This window comes from Urocampus carinirostris, chromosome 10 (assembly GCF_059441175.1).
Source record: "Urocampus carinirostris isolate Australia breed hairy pipefish chromosome 10, RoL_Ucar_1.0, whole genome shotgun sequence".
NCBI lineage: Eukaryota > Metazoa > Chordata > Actinopteri > Syngnathiformes > Syngnathidae > Urocampus > Urocampus carinirostris.
The window spans coordinates 4,506,640-4,532,475 of NC_142358.1; the positions used below are offsets into that span (position 1 = coordinate 4,506,640).

A 25,836-nucleotide genomic window follows, 5' to 3' on the forward strand; every position below is an offset into this window, starting at 1 on the left:
TCAAATGTCAGTTTCCTGCATCTGTCAAGGAGTCGGGATTCCCGTTTACGTAAAAAGGTTATTTCCCAGGCGAGTTCCTTGTCAACACCTCCACGAAAAAATATCTTCCAAGGAAAAAATAGCAAGAGGAAAACGTCTGAATAATAATCCACCCGCCGTGAAATGATGCATTTGTATGTTAGCTGCAAATGAAAAAGAACCCAAAATATTTTCGTACTTTCTATAAAATATGAAGCCTCGCCATGATTTCCCTCAACGCGCATGCGCAGACAGTTGGACCGTAAGCGATGGCGAAATTCCTGCCTTTTATGCAAGGAAGACCAGTCAGCGAAGCTAAGTTAACTGGATAAAATTCACTACTTAGGTGAGCTTTTACACCATTAAACGGGGTTTCATATCTACTGGAAAGCTCTTTGAGGGGAAAGCGAGTTCAAAGGATATAAGAGAAGGTTCGCCTCGCTAACTACTAGCAACATAGCATCGGGCGGCTAGCTTTAGCATGCCCACTTCTTTTTTTTGGGCTTGTTGATTTTTGTCATGGTGAGCAAACACTTTGAACTGGTGTTTTTTCCCCTCTCAGGTGGCGGGGCTTTGCACTGAGGGGGGAAGCTTCTCCTCATCGCAGTCCGCTGACGTGGACGGCCGAAGGAGAGAGAGGGAGCGCGATCGAGAGAGAAAAAAAGGCGACACATTTCTGGGTGATTTCGACTGTCGTGTAACACCGTCTGATTGAGTGAGTAATATTTGAAGCTTCTTTGACATTGTGTTTTATAAATCAGCATCCAATGCAGCATTCAGACATTATTTTTTTCCACCTGCTAACAGATCCAGCAGCCTGCTAACAATAACATGACACCTGTAGGCTCACAGGCTTGACAAGTACGAAAGATGCCCTACACTGATATCCTTCTGGATACAATGAAATTGGGGAGGAGAAGCTGGAACTGTTATGAAAACATTACGCTGGAGAGATTTTTTTTTCCTTCAAGTATTGCTGGGCACAGGTTTTGAGAAAATAATATTGATGCAAGTCATCCTTAATGTTCATGTACATGATCAAGAGATTTACAGGTTTAAATATTAAAGTCCTGTTGCATCTACGTCCGTTTTGAAAGCTTACCATAGTCTCAGTGATTGCTAAATTTCATACAATATTTTGTAAACCTGACAGAAGTTGGCATGTTTAAACACCATATTTCATCTGCAACTACCCCATTCAGAATAATGTAGATCTGTTTTGGCTCACCTTTTAAAGCTTTGACAATGTGCTGCTCTTGTTTTTCAAATTTTAGTGTGTTCTTAATGGCTCTGACCAATTCATGCTTGCTTGGATGCACTCCTTCACTTACAGACTCCAAATAGCAATTTCTTCGTGTGTTCTCCTGCAATTCATCACCTTGTAAAGTCCCATGGTCAAAGCGTGGTGAAAACGCCTTAGTAATTAATAGGGCTAGAATTCAATAGTATGGAAATGATAGGATGTTTTTTTTTATAAAAAGAAAACAATTGAAAATATTATTCATTTTTATTTATTGATTGTTTTCTGCATAGATGGACCTATTAATTATTTCATTGAGTGGAAAAAAATTCACTTAAAAATAGAAATATATTACAAATGCATTGTTAGAATGTGTATTCCGCTGTTAAGAATTGTGTTAAGTTTTCACCTAAAGTCTAGACTCAAAACCAACACATTTTCAACTTCATCTTCATCTTATTCTTTCCTATGTATATCACCATTTTCAATTTTCTAACTTCTGTTTTTTCCCTTTAATTATTTTTAGTACGTGACCTTGGTGCCCTGGAAGGTTCTGATAAATTATGTCACTGTTATTTTCTACTTGAGACTGAGAGTTGCCACTTCTCTGCTAGCTGCTGCCACACTCCTTTTAGATATTCGTCACATGTTAATCCACAGCTGGGGTTTTCCATTTTAGACTTCACAATTTACGATAGTATACACAATTTGCTGCAAAGGAACACTGCATTCCCATTAATCATTGAGGAATAATTGCTTTGAGATTGTGAACAGGTTTTTAAAAAAGAGGCTTCGTTATTTATTTGGTTCAAGATGACTCCTATTTAAGATGGCTCAAAGAGAATTCCATTGGTTTGCCTTAAGAAAGTTTGCTCATCTTACTGGTAAGTATGCAGAATTGGAGGGTATAATTCCATAGTCCCGGGTTTGCGATTGCATCGATTGATAGTAAACAGAAGCTGGACTTCAGTGGCACTTTGTACCACATGGTTGCACTCAAAGCTCTTGCAACAACACAAACAGCGGAGCACCTCATGTAAGCATAACATCTTGATCATATTCATACTCGGGCATGTATATATGCTCTGTGAATAATGGCTTTTATTACTATGGCTGACCGAGTACTGATGTTTTCAAAGCTATTATAGTGATCTCTAGTGCCTGAGACACAGCATATTTAAACTGACAAAATCCGTCTAGAATCGTTATTGATGCAGCACTAATAATACCGTGTTTGTTAGCCACTTAAAAGATGTGACTTCTTACTTTGCAGCATCAAAATGGAATACATCTCATAGCATGTTATATCAATGTTGAAGTGTATCTGCGCCATCTAGTTACTTTATTCAATTGTTCATTGTTGTAAAACGTCATAGACTGGAGACAGCTGATGTTTGGCCCAAGGAGGCAGTCTGTGGGCAGACAACACACTCACCCTTTGCACTTCAGTTCATTGACCAGCACATTGTAAACGCAGCCGTGTTGTTTCAGCTTAAGAAGGGGAGGGGCTAAAACTTACAGATAAGCCTGATCACTGTGAGTGCATACTACCCAGTAATTAGGTTGAAGGACATACAGTCCATCTCTCTTGCGGTCTACTGACTTTTTTTTTCTAAATGATCACATAATCTGTCCTTAACTTGAACCTCTTATTTTTTTCCTTATTTTTTTTCAACACTAGATTTTATGCAATTACTCAAACACCACATGCTCAGTTGTAAAAAAAAAAAAAAAGGAAAGAATTTATATATAGTGCATACACAAATCTGATTCTTTATAGTAGAGTCGACCCCCAGGATATGGTGTTGGAGTAATCCTTCGTGTTTCTCGGGGAGTGCGTTCTATAAAATTACCGCAACAGTTCATGTGCGCATATGTAATGTGGGCCACAAGGTTACTGACTGGGTAAACACAGGCAGAAAAGGGGCAGATTTACTGGTTACCAAATCAGATTGCAGATCAAATGAATAATGAATATCCGCTAAGTGGCGAAACCGTGATACAGCAAGGGATTACTGTAATCCGTTCTGGTGTGCGAATTGTGGGAATTAGCTCATGTGTTCCGCAGCCCCGGTATCCCACATAAAAATATTCGATCACATATTATATAGCTGCTCAATTTTGGAAAAATCTTTTTTTCAGACCAGTATTGCAATGTTAATGCGACTTTTCGATTTTAAAGTATAGTGTATTTTCTGTGTTTGTTTTGTTTTTGTGAAAATACTTAGCTTTGTTGTTGCTTTTCTGTCTGCTAAAATTACACCTTTCTCTTAGGAAGCCCTTTCTAGTGGTGTGAATGAGGGAGACATGGCAGACCACACCCCGCCTTTGGAGTCCGGCCAGCTTCTCAGCCCTGAACTTCCCCTCCTTGCGTCACCGCCGCCACCCCCAGCTATGGTCAATGGGGAGGGACCCCAGCAGGTATGCCCGTTATACCGCATTTTTATATTAATGTTGAGTGTCCCTGCATATTCTCATTTACTTTCCCATTGTATAGCTGAGATATTGGTGTAAGAATTGATGGTTCTGTCCATTATTCACTTGCTGGCATAAATTGATTATCATTGACTATTAAAGTATTTCACAATCTTACAATGGAAATAATAGTTGATATAGGTTACTTGCTGATTATTTCATCTATTTTAATTTTCAATGCTATCACCATTACGGCATCACTGTAAAAAAAAAAAATGGGTGTGCTTTGTTTTTTTGAATTAGCCGTAGTTCCAAAGGAATTGTGCAAAAAGCAGCAAATATGTTCATTAACGTGTCTGAAAATCTGTATAACATGGATTTCTCGAAGTTATTGAGGGGTTATGGTGGAAGTATGTATATAAGATATATGTCCTATCAGCGTGTAATTGTATGACTGCTGGAGAATGCCATGTTGTTGTGTGCCTTTCTATTTTGTATTCTATAAGTTAAGATGAACATCCATTATTTATTTCTGTGACTGTCATCTTTACTAAATGTCTGCATGTGTAAAGGCTACTTGAAGTACAGTAGATCTATTGTTTTTTTAATAAGCACGGATTAGAAATGGTGATGTGTATACGCGAGCATGTGACATGAATCCAGTCTGAGGTGGGATAACAAAGTGAAATGGCTGTATAGCAGGGGATAGAAACTTTTGGGATTTAGGTAATGCCCTTAGAACCCCTGAAACATCAGATGAATTTATAAATTAACAAAATACTCTTTAGTAAGTACTTCTTATATGTAACTACGTGCATTTGATAAAATAACAAAAATAATGATAACATACATGCAATGTAAAAAGCAAATTTGTTTCACCTTTGGTTTGACGTGACATAAGCTGGTCGAGTGGAGTGATAATCCCCCTCTCCAGGATGACCAGGGTGCAACAGATATAGCATTGGGTAACAGTACACAAAACATAATGAACATCAATAAAAGTAAACTATAGGTAATATGTTGAAATTTGTCCAGAAAGTACGTGACCGCAACGAGGCCTCAAGCCTGTAAAATAGTCCAAAAACTCCATAACTGCAACGACGCAGCTTCCCATCTTTGCCGGCTAATTGACGCAGGCGTCGGCGTGCTTCAGGACCATATGCTAGTCCGCTGACTCATCTCAAATCGTCCTTCTCCCTCGTATCACCACCAGCCTGGCAGTCTGAAAAAGACCGGACAATACAAAATATGAGGTGGGCATCAATCACAAGCTATTTAATATAAGTGGGTCTTAAGTCTAGATTTAAAAACTTCCACTGAGGTTGCAGATTTAATCTCCGGAGGCAGAGCAATCCACAGCACCGGGGCTCACATGGAGAACGCTCCCGAGCTTGCGGACTTCTTGGCTCTTGGTGTCACAAGTAGACCGACATTTTCCGAGCTGAGGCTCCATGCAGGAACATAGGGAGAAACTAAATCGGAGAGATAACAGGGTGCAAGTCAATGCAAACATTTGTGTGTTAGTAAGAGAACCTTAAAGTCACATCTTGAGCGGACTGGGAGCCATTGCAAATAAGCCGATATAGGGGTAACATTGTCAAACTTTTTTGTTTTAGTCAAAAGTCTTGCTGCCGCAGTTTAAACCAGCTGCAAACTTTTGAAGTTAGGCATCGGAAGACCAGAAAGCAATACATTTCAGTAAACAAGCCGACAAGTAATAAACGCTTGAATAATAACTTCCGCATCTTATTGAGACAGCATCGGACGAATCTTCGCAATATTACGGAGGTGGGGGAAAGCTATTCTAGTAAAATTTTTCACATGTAACTGAAACCACAGATTCTGTTGCTTGTTTTCCCTCTCCCTTTAGCACCACTGCAAGCCTCGGGACTTGTAACGAATAAATACAGTATTGCCTCGCAATAACTCTCAAAGTCTTATCAATGGGGCATCATTAGCTCAGGAGGTAGAGCGCTCGTCTGGGGATCAAGAGATCGCATGTTCGATTCCCGGCTCCTCCGTGTTATATGTTGAAGTGTCCTTGGGCAAGACACTGAATCCCTAATGTCCCCAATAAGCATGGCTGCACGGCCGCTATTGGTGTGTGAGTGTGTGTGAAAGGGTAAGCACATTGCAATGCGCTTTGGGAAGTCTTCATTGACTTGAAAAGCGCTATATAAATGCAGATCATTTCATTTCAAAGCACACAAGACTCTGAACTATACAAAGAAAGAGAAAGATATTGTGGGAGGTGGTTAATTCAAAATAATATCTGCATTTTCATGCCATGATGCAAATCAGTAGAAGACCTGTATTTCCATGTCCCCGGGGTCTACTGTAGCTACTAAAGTGTGCTTTATTCTGAAGTGGGTCTTTAAGGCTGGAAATTCTGTTGATAAAATAACCTTTACTTCAAATCCTCTAGGGCAGGCATCATATGCCCCCGAGTGACGAATAAGATGAGATCTGCTCACTTTGTTCTCTTTTAAAATCTGATGCAAAGGCCCAATTGTTTCAGATAAATAAAACAAGAACTACTGTACAGTCATTCTTCTGCTCTAACACCCATCATTTTCAACTGCTATCATTTCTGTGACTTGTCAAACCATTCTGTCCTTTTTCATCAGCTCTTCGTTCTACAACAATTTGATCAGATAAGACTTGCTATTATAAGCCATGGTCTGTGTGCCTATTCCCATCCTATCCACTGTGGCGGGGAAAACACGTCATGCCAACCCGCAAGAGAGATCTCACGGAATCTAGTTGCCACGTTGACAATGAAAAATAAGGTTGCCCGATTACCTGCGCACGTCACGTATCCGTGTGCTTAGCGTTTTATGCCAGCCAGCTAGAGGAATAAAAACACGGCTACTGCGTCCCGCTTGACGTCATTGCTGCACCTCCTGTTTGGGGCCAATTTGAGCCGTTGTGTGTGCATGACTGCTGAAGGGCACTGAAATGTGTTCTCATGTGGTGTAATAATATCTGATAACGCGGCCCTGTTTGTGATATTTTTCAGACACTCACCTCCCTCAGATGTGTCAGTGTTTGAACTAATGATTTACAATGTGTTTAATTTGGATATATTTCTACTTGCTACTACATTTAATCACAGCCATGGTTGTAGGCTATTACATACTTAGTTCAATGTGTCTATCACAAAAGGAGGTCAGTTACTTATTACAATTTTATTGTCGCGTTTGTATTCTTGTAACCCAAAAGAGTTATTTTAACCTTCATTAAATGTTCGTAACTTTGGCTTCGTTGTTACCAGAGGGCTCAAGGTGCGTTGTCATACTGGCACTGAGCATCTCAGGGGAAGGTGATAGATAGACATTGATACTTAACTAAACAGCATCTCCTACGGCACAAATCTGTCACGGTAGTAATAGTACGGTGCACATACAGAATGCATGATAACTGTTTTCCTATCAAATCCTGCTCCTGGAGACTGATGCCAATAACAGATGACATGCAAAATCCAAATATTTTCATATCCGTCTTTGTTTTTGCTTACAATTATTACTATCATACAGCTTCTGTAAATAATGTTTCTAAACAGATGCGTTGGTTACTACAGCTTGATTTTTTTTAATCAATTGATCAATCGATCAATCACATTCATCTGTGTATTATGTGTACTGCTAATTTTTGATTAAAAATAGGTATAAAATTTTGTTTCACTTTTTGTCAGCTCAAACAAAGCATTGTAAATGGCGTACGTTGAATATGTGTGGCAATGGTTTAAATCATTTATTGACAATGTAAACCATGAACATAATACCTACCTAAAATTTACAATGTATTTTTTAAATGTTCTTCCATGTACGATTCATCATCAGACACATAAGAGTTGTTTCCCCCATTGTGTGTTGTTTTTTTTTGCGTTTATTCATATATTTTAGGAAGTTTCTGTTTTCTCCTTGCTCTAACATTCATCTCTGGTGCCAATAATAAAACCGGTGTGAAAATGAGATAAAATCTAATCCCTTATCGTATGTCATCATTTTGGTCTAGTTGTAAGGATATAGCACTCTGTCTGCCGTGACCTGGGTTTGATCCCCATTGCATCCACTGTTTTGCATTTGTGGTCAGCAAAATATTTTGACTGATTATTCATTGCACAAATATTGCACTGTAAAACCTCGTGTATAAACACACATCCAAACTTTGACAATAGATTGTTATAAGCACCATAACACTGACATGTAAATATTGCAAGAAGTGCATTGGATTATGACACCCATGATTAGTTCATTATGTGAAGATACATCACTTTTAGATATTCTACAAGTATAACACCTATTGTACAAGTACAAAACTGTCACACATGCCTTGGCCAAAGAAATGTCAGTCATTCTTATTAAGTGACATTATTTTAGTTGTACACATTTGGATCTGTACAATCACAACTGCCTGTACACATACTGAGTTCTCCGGTGCATAGTGCAAATAATAAAGAGGTGGATAGGAGACACGACCAAGTTGTCCTACTACTTCTATAAAAATGAAAATTTTCTAATAAGGGACATACATGCTTGGTTTATTTAGAACAAGTAGTGTCCTCTGATGGAATATTTTTTGCGAATTGTCAGGTGACTAATCATTAGGTTTTTTTTATGTTTCTATTGGGCCGATATTTATCATGCACACGCTCACATGAAAAACTCAGCAAGCCATCCACTAAAGCAGGGGTCGGGAACCTATGGCTCGCGAGCCATATATGGCTCTTTCTACGAGTATCTGTGGCTCAGAGACAGATTTGATTGCATGCAAAATTTCTCCATCTTGTCCAAAACTTGATTCGTCTATCCTATTAAGTTACACGCAAAGCCAAACCGAAACTTACTGACAAATGATTACTTCGCAGTATATATATGGCACGTTTTTTACTACAATTTACAGTCAAGGTGTCACACAAAAAAATGGGGAAAAAAAAACTCGTTTTAGCTGTACAACGCTAAAGAATCCTTTATATAAAAGTTTACTATGTAATCTGTGTTCAGTGTTCAGATACCTTATGATGAATCCACAGAACTGTAAATACGCCAAAACACCGGAAGAGAACTTAGTAATTTGATTGGGTGAGTGGGAGGGATGGATGGGTGGAGCTATGCAAAAAGTACAAGCACTCCTTCCCATCTCTCGCCAAAGGTAAGCACATAAGGCTCCCTATTCTCAGAATGTTGTGACGTTTTTACAAAATAAATTCTTGCATCTGGTTTTGAAACCAATATGTATGATAAAAAAGGGTCAAAAGGAGTTTAACCGATCTTGAGTCATTGCAAGAAAGAGACAAGTTTAAAGTGGTATGTTTGTTGATTTTGGGACAGGGGCTCTGGCATTATTCTCTTTTCATAATTTTTATCAAATCATCAAAAATAAATGTGCTGAAGACTAAGCTTTTGTCTGGGGCGCGGGTTTAGCAATTTAGTAAATTTGTCTCATAATATATGGTGTGGCTCTTTCCCAAAATAAAATTAATATTTTTTGCTTTTATGGCTCTTTGAGTCAAAAAGGTTCCCGACCCCTGCACTTAAGCGTCTCCGCCCTTGAGACTCATTAGAGGCCATACTGTGACCTCGCTCTCAATTCTGTTTTTACTGCCAATAAGTATTGCTAGTACGATGAAAACAGTAATACACAGCACTTCAAAGCGTTGGCAACAAAGTTTAGTAGCACATGTAAAGATCTGACACGATGGCTTTATTCACAAAATATGGTAATTTAGTAAAGCTTCCACTTATCCTTTCCCTCACTGTTTTAAAGTAATCACAATAGTGATGCTGGCCGGAATAATTCACCGTTTGTCGTACGTGAATGTTTGTTTTTATTATTAGTCATTATCCATGTGTCCGTGATTAACTTTATCCTCACTGCTTGTTGTTTTGTTATTATCCAGCTACAATGGTTAGTCGTATGGTCAAAGGAAGTTCTGTTTTGCTAGCAGGCCTAAGTCAGCTTTTGTGGTTAGTTTTAGGATCAGGGACTCTTTTGTTGTGTAATTAATTGGCCTGTAGCAAGTCGGCAACATGACTCCAAATTTTTACCCCTAAAGATGTAGACTGAAGCAGGAAGAAGCCGCCCTTTAACTAAACGGAACGGCCTACTTTTATGGCCCATGTACTTTTACCATCTAAAAATATTATGATTGTTGTTTACCTTACAACTAATAATATTGGAATCGTGGCAATTATTGTTCTTCAAAGGTTTTCAAGTTAAAGTTCCGTTTCCATTAAATGTGACGTTGAGCCTCCCTCATTTCCCATTGTGTGTGTGTGTGTGTGTGTGTGTGTGTGTGTGTGTGTAGCTCGTGGACTGGTTCTGAAAATTGATTTCTAATGGCAATTTAAAATCATTGACTTGATCAATGTATTTATATTCTCTATCCTTCTCAAGTTCTTTTAAAATTATGCCTTCAATTTAGATACAAGTCAAATGTTTTGGTAGTTTACTGCATTATTTTAACCCTATTTCTAAAAATTTAACAATGTAATAACATAAAAATGATATAATGAAGGGTTTGTACGGATGCTTGAAATCCTTGAAAATTGATTAATTTAACTTTGTTTTCAAGGATTGAAAAGTGCTTAATTTTTGGTGAAGTGCCATAAATGCTTGGCATTGTTTTGATGTTTCACAACAAGTCTGCCTTAAATGACGCTGACACTGCTCTCTGGTGGTTTTTTTCCTTTGCATTTCTTCTTCCCTTAATTAATGGCAGATGGCTGGTATTAGTTTGTGTGTTTGTCCTTTGTCCTATAAAGCGTCATCGTCCCCCAAAGGTCCAACCCAAGAGGACAAGTGCAAGCTACATCTAAACAGGGGAGTTTTAAATGTGTATTATGTATCAATCATGGGCAATAAAACAAATGAAGGTAGCATTTCCCAGTGTTTCAATCGTAAATAAAAAAATTCCTGAAACTGAAAATGTAAGGAACATATTACAGTCTCTTCATCCAACAACTGCATGGGAAGAAACTCAAAAATGTTTACATACGTACCGTTCAGATCCTCAGAAATACTCAGGATTTTCTCAAAATTACACATGCCATATGTAAATCAGATATATTTGTGGATCTCCAAAATACATGATTCACTCGGATTCCTTCCTTTAATGCTACTGGAAAAGTAATAATAAATATAATAAATGATAATCGTCTTTGGAGTACTTGAATTTGGCCATTAGAAAGGTGTATCAACCCTGTTTTATACTAACATAATGACAACATAGTAAGTTATTATTTTAGAAATGCATATCAAACTTTGCGTAAATCGGTTACAAAAAAGTAGCTCCTTAGTTTCAAAAGGTTGCTGACTCCTGAGTATATTGTTCATCTTTAAAGTTTATGGAGTACGGTATATTTGTATAAATTAGGAAAGGAACTACCTTTTTGGAAGTTTGCTGGTTCCGATGGTGTCTTTTTATTTTTATTTTTTTCAATTTTATTATCTCTGTTGCATTTTGTGGTTTGGTAAAATGCCGCAGAAGGTCTGAGGGGTGTACCTGAGTTGAATTTTTACTTTGAAAATCTGCAAGGACGCTTCCTCCTCTCCCGCCATCCAGTTTGGACTGCCGAACGTTCTTGCATGACTGGAGCAGTTTTTGTGAGTCAGAGATGAAGGCCCCCGTCATGGGGTCATTACCTAGGATGATTAGAGGTCACTTTGTTTGCAGCGTGATTCACTGCTTCCGTCCATTAGCTTTACCCCGGCCCTTGAAAGGTCTTTCTCCGTTTTCTAGCTATAGTGGCAACCGGTAAATCGGTCTGTAAATTTTTAAACCTAGGTAATGACTCGTATGCTGGGTTGCTTTTGTTTTGTTAATTTTGTGACTGTAAATATTTTTCAGCCATTGCTCTTAGGGCTTCATGTCAGACCGAAAGCTGAAAATTGATGGAGTTTCAGTTCAATTTCCGATTTGAAAATTTGAACTTGCCACTCATAAATAAAGGAAAGCAATATTGATGAAATAAATCACCACAGATTTTTCAGAATTTTTTTACAGTACAGTAGACCCCCTTGGATACGACATTATACTGTTCTGAAGCGGGGATCACAAAATGAAATTGGCTTATAGCTGTGGATAGAATCCTACCGTTACCCCAGATAAATACATTAAGATTACAAAATAGTATATATTAAGTACTACTTATTTGTAATGTACATGCATATGAGTAAAATACAATTATGAATAAATCCAGTCTTTTCTGGACTATAAGGCACACGTAAAAACCTAAATTTTTCAATGGTTTCAAAGTACTACCTTTTTGTAATATATGTGGATATAATTAAATAATATTATGAATAAATATACTGTATTCTCTGGACTATAAGGCTCACCCAAAAAAGTGGAAATTTGAAAGACTTTTAAAGCACGCCTTTATAATCCAGTGCACCTTATATACTAGAAAGTACGATGCATCCAATTGGAAATGCTACCATTTACAGTAACCGTTAATGAATTGGTGAATCAGTTAATTTTAACAGCAAAACCAGTTTATGTTCTTGAAATATGTGTTTTATTATCTGACTTTTTTTTATATAAACCTAGCTTACAGTAGTTTTATTCCATGCACCCTTATTGTAAGTTGTGGCTTTATTGTAATATATTTTTTGCAAAAGGCAATTTTCGAAGGTGTGCCCAATAGTCCAGAAAATATGGTACATATAAAGGGGGGAAAAAATTGCCTCCTGTGTGACCTAACTAGCTGGTCAAGTGTGTGGCGGGTGGATGCAGAAAGGCGATTAGAGCCAACTTTGTTACCATGATTACTAAGTTTTTGCGGCCCCATTTAGAATACCTGCAAGCCTTGGACCTATAGCGAAAAATACAGTATTGTAGGGCTGCAACAAACAATTTCATAATCGATGAATTGGTCGATTAAGAAACGTTTTATTTCCTCCTCTTTTTTTAAATATTCAAGTTTTGGACGGATTGAAAAAAAGTGCACAAAACATCAGAATATTCTGTAAACTAAAACAATAAAAAACACAAGTGTGTGTCAAATAAATTCACAATTAACAAAAACACATAGAAATACTACTAAACACCTTATCTAAACCTCATACTGCATTTGGACTTATACAAAAAAGAAAGAATACATTTCTTTTTATGTCTTGCAATTTTATCTATCTAACCCATTTTTAAAAATGTGTCAACCAATTAAATTTTTGGGGAAATCTTAATATCAACATTCCACTTATCAAAATTATTTATGCTCAAGAGTCTGCCCGTTGTGTAAAGTTGAAGGTGTCATTATTATTTTTATTTTTACTTTATTGTATTTACTTATTTTCTGTATTGTTTTCCTTGTATTTCAGCTGCCCTGTAAGTTCTTTTGACAATTGGCACTACAACTATCAGCGTGCCACAACGGGATAGTTTGCACTCTTATTTGCATTGATTTAACGTACTTGGTGGCTCATAAATCACATGATCCAACAATCGATGATCTAATTAGTTGCCGATGCTTTCAATCATTGATTTTAATTGATTTTATTGATCAGTTGTTGCAGCCCCTCAGGATTGTATTGCCTCAGTATTGTAAATAAACAGAAGGCATATTGTGGAAGGTAGTTCAGCCAATAGCACATGTGCATATTCATGATGCCATGATGCAAACCATCAGCAGATCATAATTTTATCTGGCGTAGATCGATAGCAGACAGGCATCTTATAGATGTCACGAAGTTCCAAATTTTTGGGCACGTGTAATTTAACTCCACACTGTAAAATATGAAAGCTGTAAAGGCAGGAAATGTGTATTCTGGGGATTCCAAATTAGCTGCGTTGGTTTTCACTCATTCACATCTGTCATCCAAGTTGCAGGGTTTGACATGAGCTCTCTAAAAGAGCATACACAGAAAAATAGTTAGTCTGTGACTTTTTTGTGCTTTGGTTTTGTAAGTAACATGCCAACCAATTGTCATGCTGCAAATTGAGACGAAGGTTGACTTCAAAGTCTATATTGATGTCAACCTTTGTGGGTGAAATTTCTACCTAGTCCCCATTTGGCCTTGTTGTTTGGATAACTAAGTAGCTTAGACATGGGTAGATAGTTAATTAAAAAGCAGTTCTATGATTTGCTAAACAGATGCCACAGTTCATTATGTAATTAATACTAATAAGCTGATGAATTAAAAAAGCTGTAACGTATGTGTGTGGTCCGATCTGTGGCTCGTCAGATTGCACAGGCTCATGTAACTGTAAATGAGTTGGGCCTAACACTTTGTCAGAGTTTATAAAGATATAAATTATTCAGATAAAAACACTTATTGAGTTTTGACCTCCTTTGTGGATGAAGCGAGCACGGCCCAGTCGCCATCTTGCCAGGTTGCCCGGGCCGTACTGACATCCGGTCAGTACGCGTGGTTTATTGACGTCACACATAAGCAGGAAATGGAATCACACATGAGTGTTATATTACTTTACAATAAAAATTAGACCGAAACTTATTACAAATAATGGAATTAGACTGAATAGAAATAGACTGATCTTTGAAACTTGACTGTGTGTGTGTGATGATTACTTGTGTATTAGGAATATAAAAACAGGTTAATTTCATAGCATGGGAGTCTTAGAAATAACCAACTAGAAATTGCTAACTTTACATTTCCCCCCCTGTTGTGAACTTCAAAGAACATCAATAAAAACAATACCAGTGGTTTCAAATTAAAACATCATAAAAGAAAACATCAGATTGGTAATCTCATGGAGAGACAAAAACCTTCAAAAAGGAAAAAAATCCTCACCTCCCAGGAATGTCTTTTTTTGGAAAAACAGAGGATTAAAAAAAAAAAAAAAAATTGGACAACTAAAACGAACAACAAAAAAACGCTTATTTTTCAGTGTAGTTCATACTTCTCAAAAATGAAAACAAATCTCGAGTTAAGCAATCGTTAACTATAAGGGTCATCTATGGAGACCGCGAGAATTAAAATAAACAAAATAAAAAGAAAAGAACCCCAAAATTCTTTTCAAAACTGTAGCATCGCTAACTAGGCAACAGCTTATCTCAGATAGAATTACCCATTCAGCCCATGCCTTTATGGCCTTCAATGCGTACGGGAAGAAATTTCTAAAGACATTGTTAATTCATCACATTTGCAATAACATTGGAACGCCCGCTAAAAGTAGCGTCAGATTAGAATGCGATTGCCTGGTGCCAAGTTACCAAGAATGGTATGCATAAACAAACATTCAAAACCATTTTTCATTAAAAACAATATTGAATTTTAAATTCTAGCAAATATGACAACCGGCATCGGTAAAATGTGTGGATGTCTTACTGTAGAAATAAAAACAAAATCAAAAGTATTATTAAATATCGCCTGTTACCAAGATTGATCCTTTGTTGAGTTTATAAGAGACCTAATGTCGAAACACATCAGAAAAATGTTCTTTGAGTGATAAGATGTATTTTCTTTTAAATGTAAACACCTAGTCAGAATACGTTCGTTACATGATCTGATTATTGTGAAAAGACAGTCAAGAGGACAGGACAAAACTCCGTTTTCCCCATAAGACTTTTTTTCCTTCTATTATCTCAACTGTCAAAGTTGTTGACCTAGTATTTGAACCTAGTAATTGTTGAACAGAGAATAAACAAAATATGTAAATCAAAGAATCAATCAATTAATCAGTGCTATTTTTGATTAGACAAGTAACTATGATGTTTATCGTGCACCCCCCTAGTGTAAATATATGAGACTTGTGCAATATCCGGCTATTATCAATGTAAGTGTGTGATGTGTGAGAGCTGATACCAATGTAGTAATGCAGCCTTTAATGTCCAAAGATTTCAATAAAACAGTAGCAGAAGTCGAACCGATCTCCTTTCTTCTCACTGTTTTTGGAGCTGGGGTCTTCTTTTGGTGCTTTTCTCTAGAGCTTTCTTGGAAAGGCGGCCAAAAGTGTGCCCAAACATGATTTTGTATCCTGGGATGTGTCCTGTAAATGACTGCACCACCCCACCGTGGGCTGATGAAGAAAAAACATGAATTTTGTCGCTACCGCCCTGCTGCCTCTCAAACTGGACGAGGGCCTCGCTTATGGCAATGGGGTAGCCTTTTCCGATCAGGAAACGGGATTGTGGAACATGTCCGGTCTTTTTTTGGCGTTGTTTCGTTGGCGTCGATGTAAACAGGGGCCCGACTGGCCTTACCCCCTCGGATCTTCATAGTGGCTAGGGGATCGATGATTGTCTCATTTTCATGTCCCTGGTGAATCCAGGCACCCCAACAGCCGTGGGGGCGATGAGCAGAAGGGCCATTCCAGTGTGGACTGAACCAGGCCTTTTTGTTTTACCAGCATCAGATCACCAGGGGTCACTGTCTCCTGTGTGCATGAGAGAAACAGAGATAAATAGAGAGCAATAGAGATAGAGAGAAAGAGAGAGAGAGATAGATATAGAGAGAGGTAGAGACCTAAAAAAATTTTTTTTAATTACGTTATCCTAATGTTTTATTTCCCCTGTTGAGACATTTTTCATGGCTCAATTTAACCTGAAAAACAACTGATTCATTTATTTATATAGATTCGTATATTTTCTTAAATTATCCTTATTTATTATTAGTGAAGGCAAAATCCCCGCTATAAGTTGCCGTATCCATTCTGAGCACTTTATACCAAGACTTTAAATCAAACCTAAACAATTTATTTTTCAAAATTGTTAGCTCTAACTCTCAAATTTGGCTATTTACTAATTTCAGTCACTGAATGTTTTTAATTATTATCATCATCAGAATCACTCACCCTGATTTGAGTGACATGGTGTTTTCTTGTTTGTGGATTGGTCATTGTCCAAAAATTCTGTGTGTGTATTTTTGTATTTTCCCTTCTTATTATTTTCTTTTCTTGATTTTTTATATGTGGTATCTTGCTGTTGGCCATCCTTCTCGAGGCAGATGACCAGGGTAGATCGTTAAATCATCAACTTAGCCAAATAAATTGCTTTTACTGTTATGATTCACTCTTTGTTTAGCTTTTTGTAAAAATCATAACCGATGTATTATCTTTTCAGTAAGTGAATTTGTTCAAAATAACAGTATTTTACAAAGAAGGCAGGTAATTCACGCTCAAAATGAATGACTTTGCCAAAAAATGAAAAATACCATCCAAAAATGTTTTCAATGTGGGTGATACTCTAACGGTGTATGGTCATTCTAATTGATTATTGTTAAGCTATTTGACAAACATTTGAATTGTTTTATATTATAGCATATTCTTTTTGTGTAATATTTTTCTATCCGTCCAAAACTTCATAATTTGAATTTCAAAAAACAATTATATGGAGAGCTTATTCAGAATACAAATTTTCATCAATTGCGGACAAAACTAGTCTAAGATTTTAACTCTTATTATACTGAATTCTGACCAAAAACATTTCACGTGTCTCGTTCTGAAGTTAGAATTTACCAGCCTCTTAAAAACTTCCCCCCAACTGAGTTCAAAACTCGGTTCAACTTTTATGAATACAAGTGAAATAAGATAGCATTTATAATTTTGCAAGATAAATTTTTTTAATTTTCCTCATGTACATATACATTTTGTATTGACAAGACTCTATAAAACTTCAAGCAGACGTGTTCTTTAATGTTTTTATGTTCCAGGCTATGATTTGCGTATTCCACAGTACATTCACCATTTGAATGTTGCTCTTGGCCCATCAAAAGTACTTTTTCAAAATGTGTCAATTTCAAAAACGAAATTACTTTATTGTCTTTTCTGTCAGTTCCACTGACGACCAGTTCAGGTATCTCCTGTTAGCTGTCCGAAAAGTGCTCCATCACCCCCGTGACCTCGCTGTTGATAAGCGGCGCAGACAATGGATGAATGGATGTCTTTGTTAAAATTTCTCAACTGTGTTCCCCATCACAGCAAATATCATTTTGTCCATCTTTATTCTGATGTGCCCCCTTTTTGACAGTTTGATATGCCTTTGGAGAGTCCATTGATTTAAAAAAAACAAACATTATTTTCTCTTTAATAATGATCTGCCCCTATGTCCCGGTCCGAAGCCTACGATCTGAGAGTGCCGGTCTTCTGGTGATCCCGAGAGCAAAGAAGTGTTCTGCTGGTTCGAGAGCGTTCTCCATTCGGGCACCGGTGCTGTGGAATGCTCTTCCCCCTGAGATCCGATCTGCAACCTCAGTGGAAATGTTTAAATCTAAAACTCACTTATACTCCATTGCTTATGAATAATAACCTACTCTTCTTGTCGACTGAAAAATAGTCTGTGTAACATAGTATACTAATCTGTGAAGCCCTTAGAGACTTATTGTGATTAAGGGCTATACAAATAAAAATGACTTGACTTGACTTGACTTAATAATAATAATGATAATTTCCTTTGTATTGTCATTCTTAGTGAAATTCAGTGGCACTTAGTCTTGTTAATTATATCGTGCTTACGTACTGGGATGTTTTATTAAATTAGCTGGACTATTCAATGGCCTAAAGTAAAGTACTAGTAGACATTATCTTGGTTTAATTAATTTCCATCCATTTATTTCCCGTGCAGTTATATTATTAAATTATCATGATCTGTCTCAAAAGCAATTAATCCGTTATTTTTTAAATTCCTATGATCTTTTCCAGGAGTGATCAATCTGTTTCTCATTGCCTTCTAAAAATGCTCTTTTCCAAAGAGACTGTTTCCTTTTAATTTAACCAAACTATAAGTCAGCATTTGTTACATATTTATTAATTATTTGTCAATCGTAACACGCTCATTCTTAAAAAAATTTCAGTGTGGAATCAATTGTCCTCCTAAAGGATCTTGTCCTTTGGCTAAACTCATCAAAATTCCAAACCCTCACTCTGTCTAAACATCAAAAATCTCAAAAATTGCCAAATGGAACTCAATGTCAAAACTTTTTAATTGTCATTTTCTCTCTCTATAATCATATTCAATCTTTTCTTATTAATTCAATGTAAAACAATGCATAGTTGTCACTTATGAATTATCTGGATGACTCGCATTTATATTATTTTATTATCAATCTTTGTTCTGTGCAATGGTCTTTGTTCTTTGCAATAGTCTTTGTTCTGTGCAGCCCTTCGAGATCCTTGGTGATTAAGGCTATACAAATAAACATGAAATGAAATTGTTTATTGAAGGTATTGTTGGATACATTAATCAAAACATGACACAAAAAGAAAAACTAATGCTGAGAGTGAGCATGGCCAAATATGGTCACCTTACGCCCCCTCCCCTAAGGAAATTTGACAGATCTGTTTCTGCCAACCTTTGCTTAAAGGTTTGCACCGTATTTGCACTAATAACCCGGTCAGGCAAAAAATTCCAAATTTTTGGTATCCTGAAAGAAATAAAGTTTCTGTGCAAGTTGCTGGTAGGTCTAGGCACCCGTAACTTATATCTATGACCACGTAAACCATCAACACGACAGAACTCAAAAAATTGATCAAAAGGTACATCGATCATTCCATGCAGTTCTTTGAACACAAAAATTAAATCAAATCGAATTCTACGGAGCTTCAAAAAGTCCAAGTTCAGTCTTTGTAGTCTTTCCGGATATGACAAGCTGTGCATCCCAGGTATCCGCTTCGTATACCGTCGTTGAACTCCTTCCAGTAGGTTAATGTCCTTGAGTAAGTAAGGGTTCCACACAACGCTGTTATATTCTAACCCGGGTCTAACATAAACGCAAAACATTCGAACTAAGAATGCTGGGTTCTTGTTGTAAAAGTTTCTGTAAATGTTTGATGCTATGTTATTGGCTTTGTTGGTAATTTTGGCGATATGCGTGATAAACTTTAAGTTTGAAGTAAGAATGACACCCAGATCCTTATGTTCAGTAACAACATGCAAATCATGATCATTAATGTTATACAGCGGAACAGAACCATGTAAAAACGACTGTGCTAAGCATTTATGAGATGACAATTGCAGTTGCCACTTTTCGGACCAAAGAAAAACTGATTTAATGTCATTTTGGAGAGAATCAATTGTTCCTGTCACCTGGGTTTTTGGTAAGAAAGCCGACAGTTTAGCATCATCGGCAAAAATTGAGATGTCACTACTTTGAATGGCCTCAGGTAGGTCGTTCACAAAAAACAGAAATAATAATGGTCCTAGTACTGAGCCCTGCGGTACCCCACTACAAACTTCCGACCACACTGAAAGAACATAATCAATTTTTACGCATTGTTTACGATTTGACAAATATGCTGTTATCCATTCAAGCAGTTTTCCCCGAATACCATAGCATTTCAGTTTTTGTAAAAGCTTGTTATGAGACACTTTATCAAAAGCCTTGCAAAAGTCTAAGTAAACAACATGACCAGCCATATTGTGAACAAAAAACATACTGGTAATATTATTCAAATGAGCTATTAAGTTAGTCATGGTAGAATGTCCTGACCTAAACCCATGTTGTTTAAACGTAAAAAGATTGTGCTCCTGTATAAATTTCCATATGGCATCTGAGATAATTTTCTCAAACACTTTACAGACGCAGCTAGTCAAGCTAACTGGTCTATAGTTGGCTGCACTTGTTGTGCTCCCCCCTTTAAAAATCGGTATGACAATAGCACTAAGCCAGTCCTCAGGCAGCTGTGAATCCTCAAAAGATCTAGAGAACAGGTAAAATAATGGTTCACATAAAAAGTCAGCTAGCTTTTTAAGCAAGAAATTTGGAATTTTGTCAGGGCCGGCTGAAAATTTGCTGGGAAGTTTTATCAAGTATCTGTGAATCAACTCCTTTGAAAGTTCCACAGAATTTAGAACAGCTGAGGTTCTGCTGGGAAAGTTGGGTGAAACCCCATTGTCACGACCAAAAACACTGGCATACTGATCATTTAATATACGGACATTGTCAGCATTATCTGTAGCAACGGTACCGTCAGATGCCTTCAGGTTGGGAATAGATGCCCTAGAAATTAGTTTACGGTTGATGTATGAAAAGAATTTACGAGTATTATTAGCCTCTAAAACTTTATTTTCCTCAGCCACCCTTTCTCGCCTGATGGCCCTCCGCAGTTCCCTTGAAGCATCTTGATAACTTTCCAAGTATGCCAACTGATCACGTTTATAAAGCTTGTGAATAAACTGCTTTCGCCTATGCAATTCAGCTATATCACGGTTGACGTGAGGTGTTACAGCAACTGAGGGTACGTATACAGATATCAAAGTGTAAACAACAGATTTAAATATTGCCCACATTTCTTCAATATTCCCACAACTATCAAATAAGAGGTACCAGTTGACACTAGACAGAAAGTATCTCATGCCATGTAGATCACAGTCTTTAAAATTTATGTAGTTCTGAGCAGCGGTATCTTTTTTAAGAGCCAGGTTAAGTTGGAAAGTAACAGAATCGTGATCACTGGTAGAGAAACTCGGCCCAACGTCAATGTTTTTAACCAGATATCTGTCAGTGGAAAACACAAGGTCTAATACATTGGACCCCCTGGTTGGTTTATCGACATGCTGAAAGAAACCTGCATTTGAAACCAAGTTTTTGAACATTGAAGTTAGATTAGTATCAGAATTTTGAAGAAAAATGTGGTGAAGGTCAGGAAAGTTAAAATCACCCATAAGTAGAATTTGCAATTTAGTATCAAAAATAGAATTCAGATGTTCGAACATAGCGACGTTGGCCTGAAAAGAGCTCAGACCAGAGCGATATACAAGCACTATTCTCAGCTTCACCCCAGAAATAAGAATATCACATCTCAATAACTCAATTCTATCGAATTGATAATTAGCGACAGAAAACACAGTTATACCATGAGAAACCATGAGCAAAACTCCTCCATGTTGGGCATTTTTACGGTCAGTTCTAATGGAGTGATATTTCTCTATAGTTGGCCCTGTGTCACCAGCGGAGTACCAAGTTTCTGTAATTGCCAAAATATCAGGGGTGTAGAAATTGATGTACGAGACCAAGTCATCTGCCTTAGAAGTCAAACATTGGGCATTAATGAGATGAATCAAGGGGCTGTTCAATAAAGGCGAAGGCGACCTTAGGCATTTCCCGGCTTGACAATAATTTTCCCGTCCCGTATAATAATGTTTACTTCACCTTCGTCCCGACGGCGCTTAAGTTCGTCCTGTAGTTCCCTGTCGCGTTCCCTTTCTTTTGGTGTCATATCTGGACGAACAAATCCAGAAGACAACGTCGGGAAGGTACTTTTCACCCGATTGAATCCACGGAGAAACGCCAGCCTTGATCTTGTATTCCGGAATCGGATCTTCACAATCCTGGGTTTACCATCATTCCTCAGCCTTCCATCACGAAAAACATGCCTGACTATTAATACTTGTGTGTCCTTTTTCTTCTTTTTTTTTGAAAACACATATCATTCAGTGACTGAAATAGCTTCAGCTACTTTATTAATGATTTCTAGTCTCAAATTTTCTTTTCTGTGTTAATACATCGTTATTTCAAAATTTTGATTATTTGAAACGATTCAGATCACCTGCTCTTTTTTGAGCATTACTCTATTGAGAGTAATCTGTTATAGAACATGGGTAAAAACTAAGGAAATAATATATTTCCGTATTACGCCTCTTTTGAACTGGTCCATTTACGAACAAACGAGAAAATGGAAACTAAAATTTTGTAAGTTCCCAGTCGCAGTCTTTGCTTTATTCGTCTTTGCTTTATTATTAGGAGCAAAACTACACGTCTTAAAGTTTTTACCCTTTCGCTATTCGCATGTTCAACGAGAAATGATTAGTCTTGTTATTTACATATTCTTTCTTTTAAACTATTCTGTATAATTATCTTGTATTATACACTCAATATTCTCGTTTGCCCAAGTCCCTGCGTCCTGGACGCATTGTTTTTGCTAGGGACGCATAGTCTCAAATCAACGTGTGTCCCCGGGACACAACTTTTTGCCACAAAATTGTCATTATTACCTAATTACTCTTTAACAAAGATTTACTGCATTCCAAACTTTTCATCGTTGTTTTGGTCTCGCGGTTCGAGTTTTTATTTTTCTGCTCGCCGATCTTGGCTAACGAGATCTCGTCGCTTCGAGAATTACATCATTGTTGTGGCATTTGTCGTCGAGCGAAGGTTAAGTCCGTCTTTTTTAGAGAACCGGCTTTTTTGGCTCAACTCATAAAAGGGAGCCGGCTCTCAAATGGCTCACCTACATTGATGATTGATATTATGAAATATGTTGTATAAAGAAGTTAAGGAAAGAAGGAAGTATAAAAGGCGAAAATGAAAAAAGACAGGCCTGTGGCCATTCCCCTGATCGGTACATTACCAACAACAATTCAATGCAGAAAATGAATTAATAATTTGATGATTGAATTTGAATGAATATATAGAGCTCTACTATATATTTGTCACCGATTTACAACCTCAACCTTGATAACACTAAAAAGTGTGGGCCCATTGATCTCTGCCGGGACCCACAGATCCCCGAGCATGCGAGTCCCCGGGACTCGCCAGCCCTCAGGGGCAAAATGAACTCTGTACACTACAATATCTCTATTAATCTATTCTTTTACATCTATCACATTATCATTATTGAAAGTTCAGATGTCAAATGATTTAATATATATATATATATATATATATATATATATATATATATATATATATATATATATATATATAGAATCATGTTTATGGTTCATACCGGCCGAATACAAACACATAAAACATTTTCTTGTTTCTCACCTATAACGCCCTTAGTCGTTGCCAAACTCCTTTAATATCATCAACATTGTTAGCTTACCTTTATTATTGATACCTTCCTCTTCGTTCCATCTCCTGGTTCCTCCATCTTTCGCGATCCTGCCAATAGCCTGATTATTTTCAAAATTGGCATCAACTTTTTACCTCCTGTTTTCTGTACCTCCTTGGTCTGGCCATGGGGGGTCGCCATGTGGAGTCCAAATGAGATAAGAACCACATCTTATTGTTATCTTCATCTATAAAACTTATAAAGCAGCGTTAGTGCAATAGTTTTATTGTAAATTCAAATTTTAAAGTATTCCCATGGTAGTATTTTCATGGTTGTTCCATAATCATGTTTTAGTAATAAATCTGTAATATTTTCTCATTGTAACAATGAAATAATGTAATGTTTGTATAGTATTTCTATAGTATTGTTGTAGTTTAATTTTTATTATCGTAATACTTGAGGAGTACCTCTATGAAGACACTTAAAAGATTATTTGGAGCAAATTAAGTAGGGGGCTCTTCAGTCAGTATGCATCATCGCATTCCTTTTTCCTTTGTGGTTAACTGCAAATGAATGGCTGGATTAAACCAGAGAGGTTTAACTCAGACCCAATTGTGGAAAAACTTCTTTGATTATTTTGCTTACCACTGTGCTCAGCATCTATAGTATCAGTTGTATATGTATTCTGTGGTATTCATTTCTTCTTATTCTAAAGCAAAACAATATGTTATGTCCATGTTCATTTGCATTCAATTAGATATTCATCCTTGTAATATTTTTTTTTGTTTTTTTTAGCTTTTTTTTATAAGTATTGTTATACATGGTAAAATGGTCTGTATTTATACAGTGCTTTTCAAATCAATGAAGACCTCCAAAAGCACTATATAATGTGTTGTGTTTCATACCTACCCATTCATTTTAAATCAGCTAGATTTAAAATGAAATGATCTGCATTCATATTGCTATTCGAATCAAAACTTCCCCAAAGCTCTTTATAGGGTGCTTCACATTTTCCAATAGCAGCCGTGCAGCCATGTAAGGCGCGAACCTGCTTATTTGGGGCATTGGGGACTCAGTGTCTTACCCAATTTTCAACAAATTATTTTCTATTTAATTAACTTTCCCCTTTATATGTCTCTTTCTTTCTTTCTTTCTTTCTTGTTTGCTCTTTGTCTCTCTTTTCCTTAATTTTTACTTTCCTTTTCCTTACGCGCCCTCTCACACTGGCTCTTTAGCTCACCAGTATAATGCGAAAAGGAAGTATAATCATCTCACTTAATTTTTCCTTCAAAACAATTAAATCTACTATTTTAGCTTCACCTATTTAATGTGAAAATGACGTATCTTGATCTGCAACAAGTTATCTTACTCATTTGTATTTCAATCGATACATTTTCATTCCATCATTTTTTAAAAGAAAGTTTATTAACGATTTTTCAATATCTTTGTATAAAAATGCATTTATCTCAAATTAATCCATTCCATTTCACTCAATTAGATTTTTCCTCGTCTTTCCAGTCCTTAATTTTCCAATTTTGAACTGAAAAAAGGAACATTTGATATTTTTAGGTGTTATTTTATCTTTTTCTGTATTTTTCTGGCATTATCTTGATTTAACGCATCTAAAATCACTCATTCATATTTTTCCTAAACTTCTCACTCCTTAATTTGTCGATTTTCAATAAAAAAAAAAAAAAAAAAAAAAACTGGACCGGAAAACATTTGTTGTGCACCATTCGCGTTGGACACCAATTTCTCAAAAAGTCTGTTTTTTTCGACTCGTTACACGGTGTCCTATCAATTCCTCTAAACACCTCACTTTTTTAGACACTTTAAGAGCACTTTGAAACATTTTTCTGAACACAAATGACAAGCATAAGACAATGGAGGTGAAAAGTTTATAGCAAACATAACAAAACACTTCACAAGACAACAATAAAGACACACAAGGCCCAGACAAAACGGATTTTAATTAAATTTGCTTAATTTAGAATGTGCACATTTTTTCTTTTTATTGAAGCCATGCGTTTACACAATTGCGGAGTTTTAACTGTCTTCAAGAGAAGATTCACCGTTTGTGTATCTAAACTGTTTTAAAAATGTGTATCTTTTGAGCCTGTGAGCCGACTATCTTAATTTTCCCGACCCGAGAATACCTGATCTCGTTTTAAACTATTAATAGTTTGAATATTAAAATACACCCTAATTTTTAACTGGTATTTTCTTAGATGAACGGGTAATATACTTAGCTAAGATTTCTTTACGGGCCCGTCAGCCCTGGCGCGCGTTGTCTCACCCACTATCGGCCCCCCCTATTATATCGGTTTATTTTATTATAAAATGGCTTCTCTTAATATTATTAATATTATCCTAATTATATATTAATAAATTAATTTTACCTGAATACATACGCCAACTTGGTTCGAATGGAAGCTTTCTGAGCCGATTTCAACAACATCTTTCGTTATTAGCCTGATGTTGCTATGGC

General features: G+C 36.7%; 1 protein-coding gene across 3 annotated transcripts in view; it reads left to right on the top strand.

Moving 5' to 3' along the window:
• The first annotated feature begins 264 nt into the window (after nt 1-264).
• The window catches only part of fndc3a (fibronectin type III domain containing 3A), a 116,176-nt gene continuing 90,604 nt past the window's right edge, over nt 265-25,836 (top strand). The window contains exons 1-4 of one of the 3 annotated variants that reach the window (XM_088346456.1): nt 265-364; nt 581-733; nt 826-879; nt 3,533-3,679. In XM_088346456.1, coding sequence (XP_088202582.1) covers nt 3,566-3,679 — 114 coding nt within the window. In that variant the 5' untranslated portion in view covers nt 265-364; nt 581-733; nt 826-879; nt 3,533-3,565. Of the gene's footprint in view, nt 365-580; nt 734-825; nt 880-1,607; nt 2,295-3,532; nt 3,680-25,836 lie in introns of those variants that run through there. The other 2 variants (XM_088346455.1, XM_088346457.1) reach the window with 2 other exon arrangements.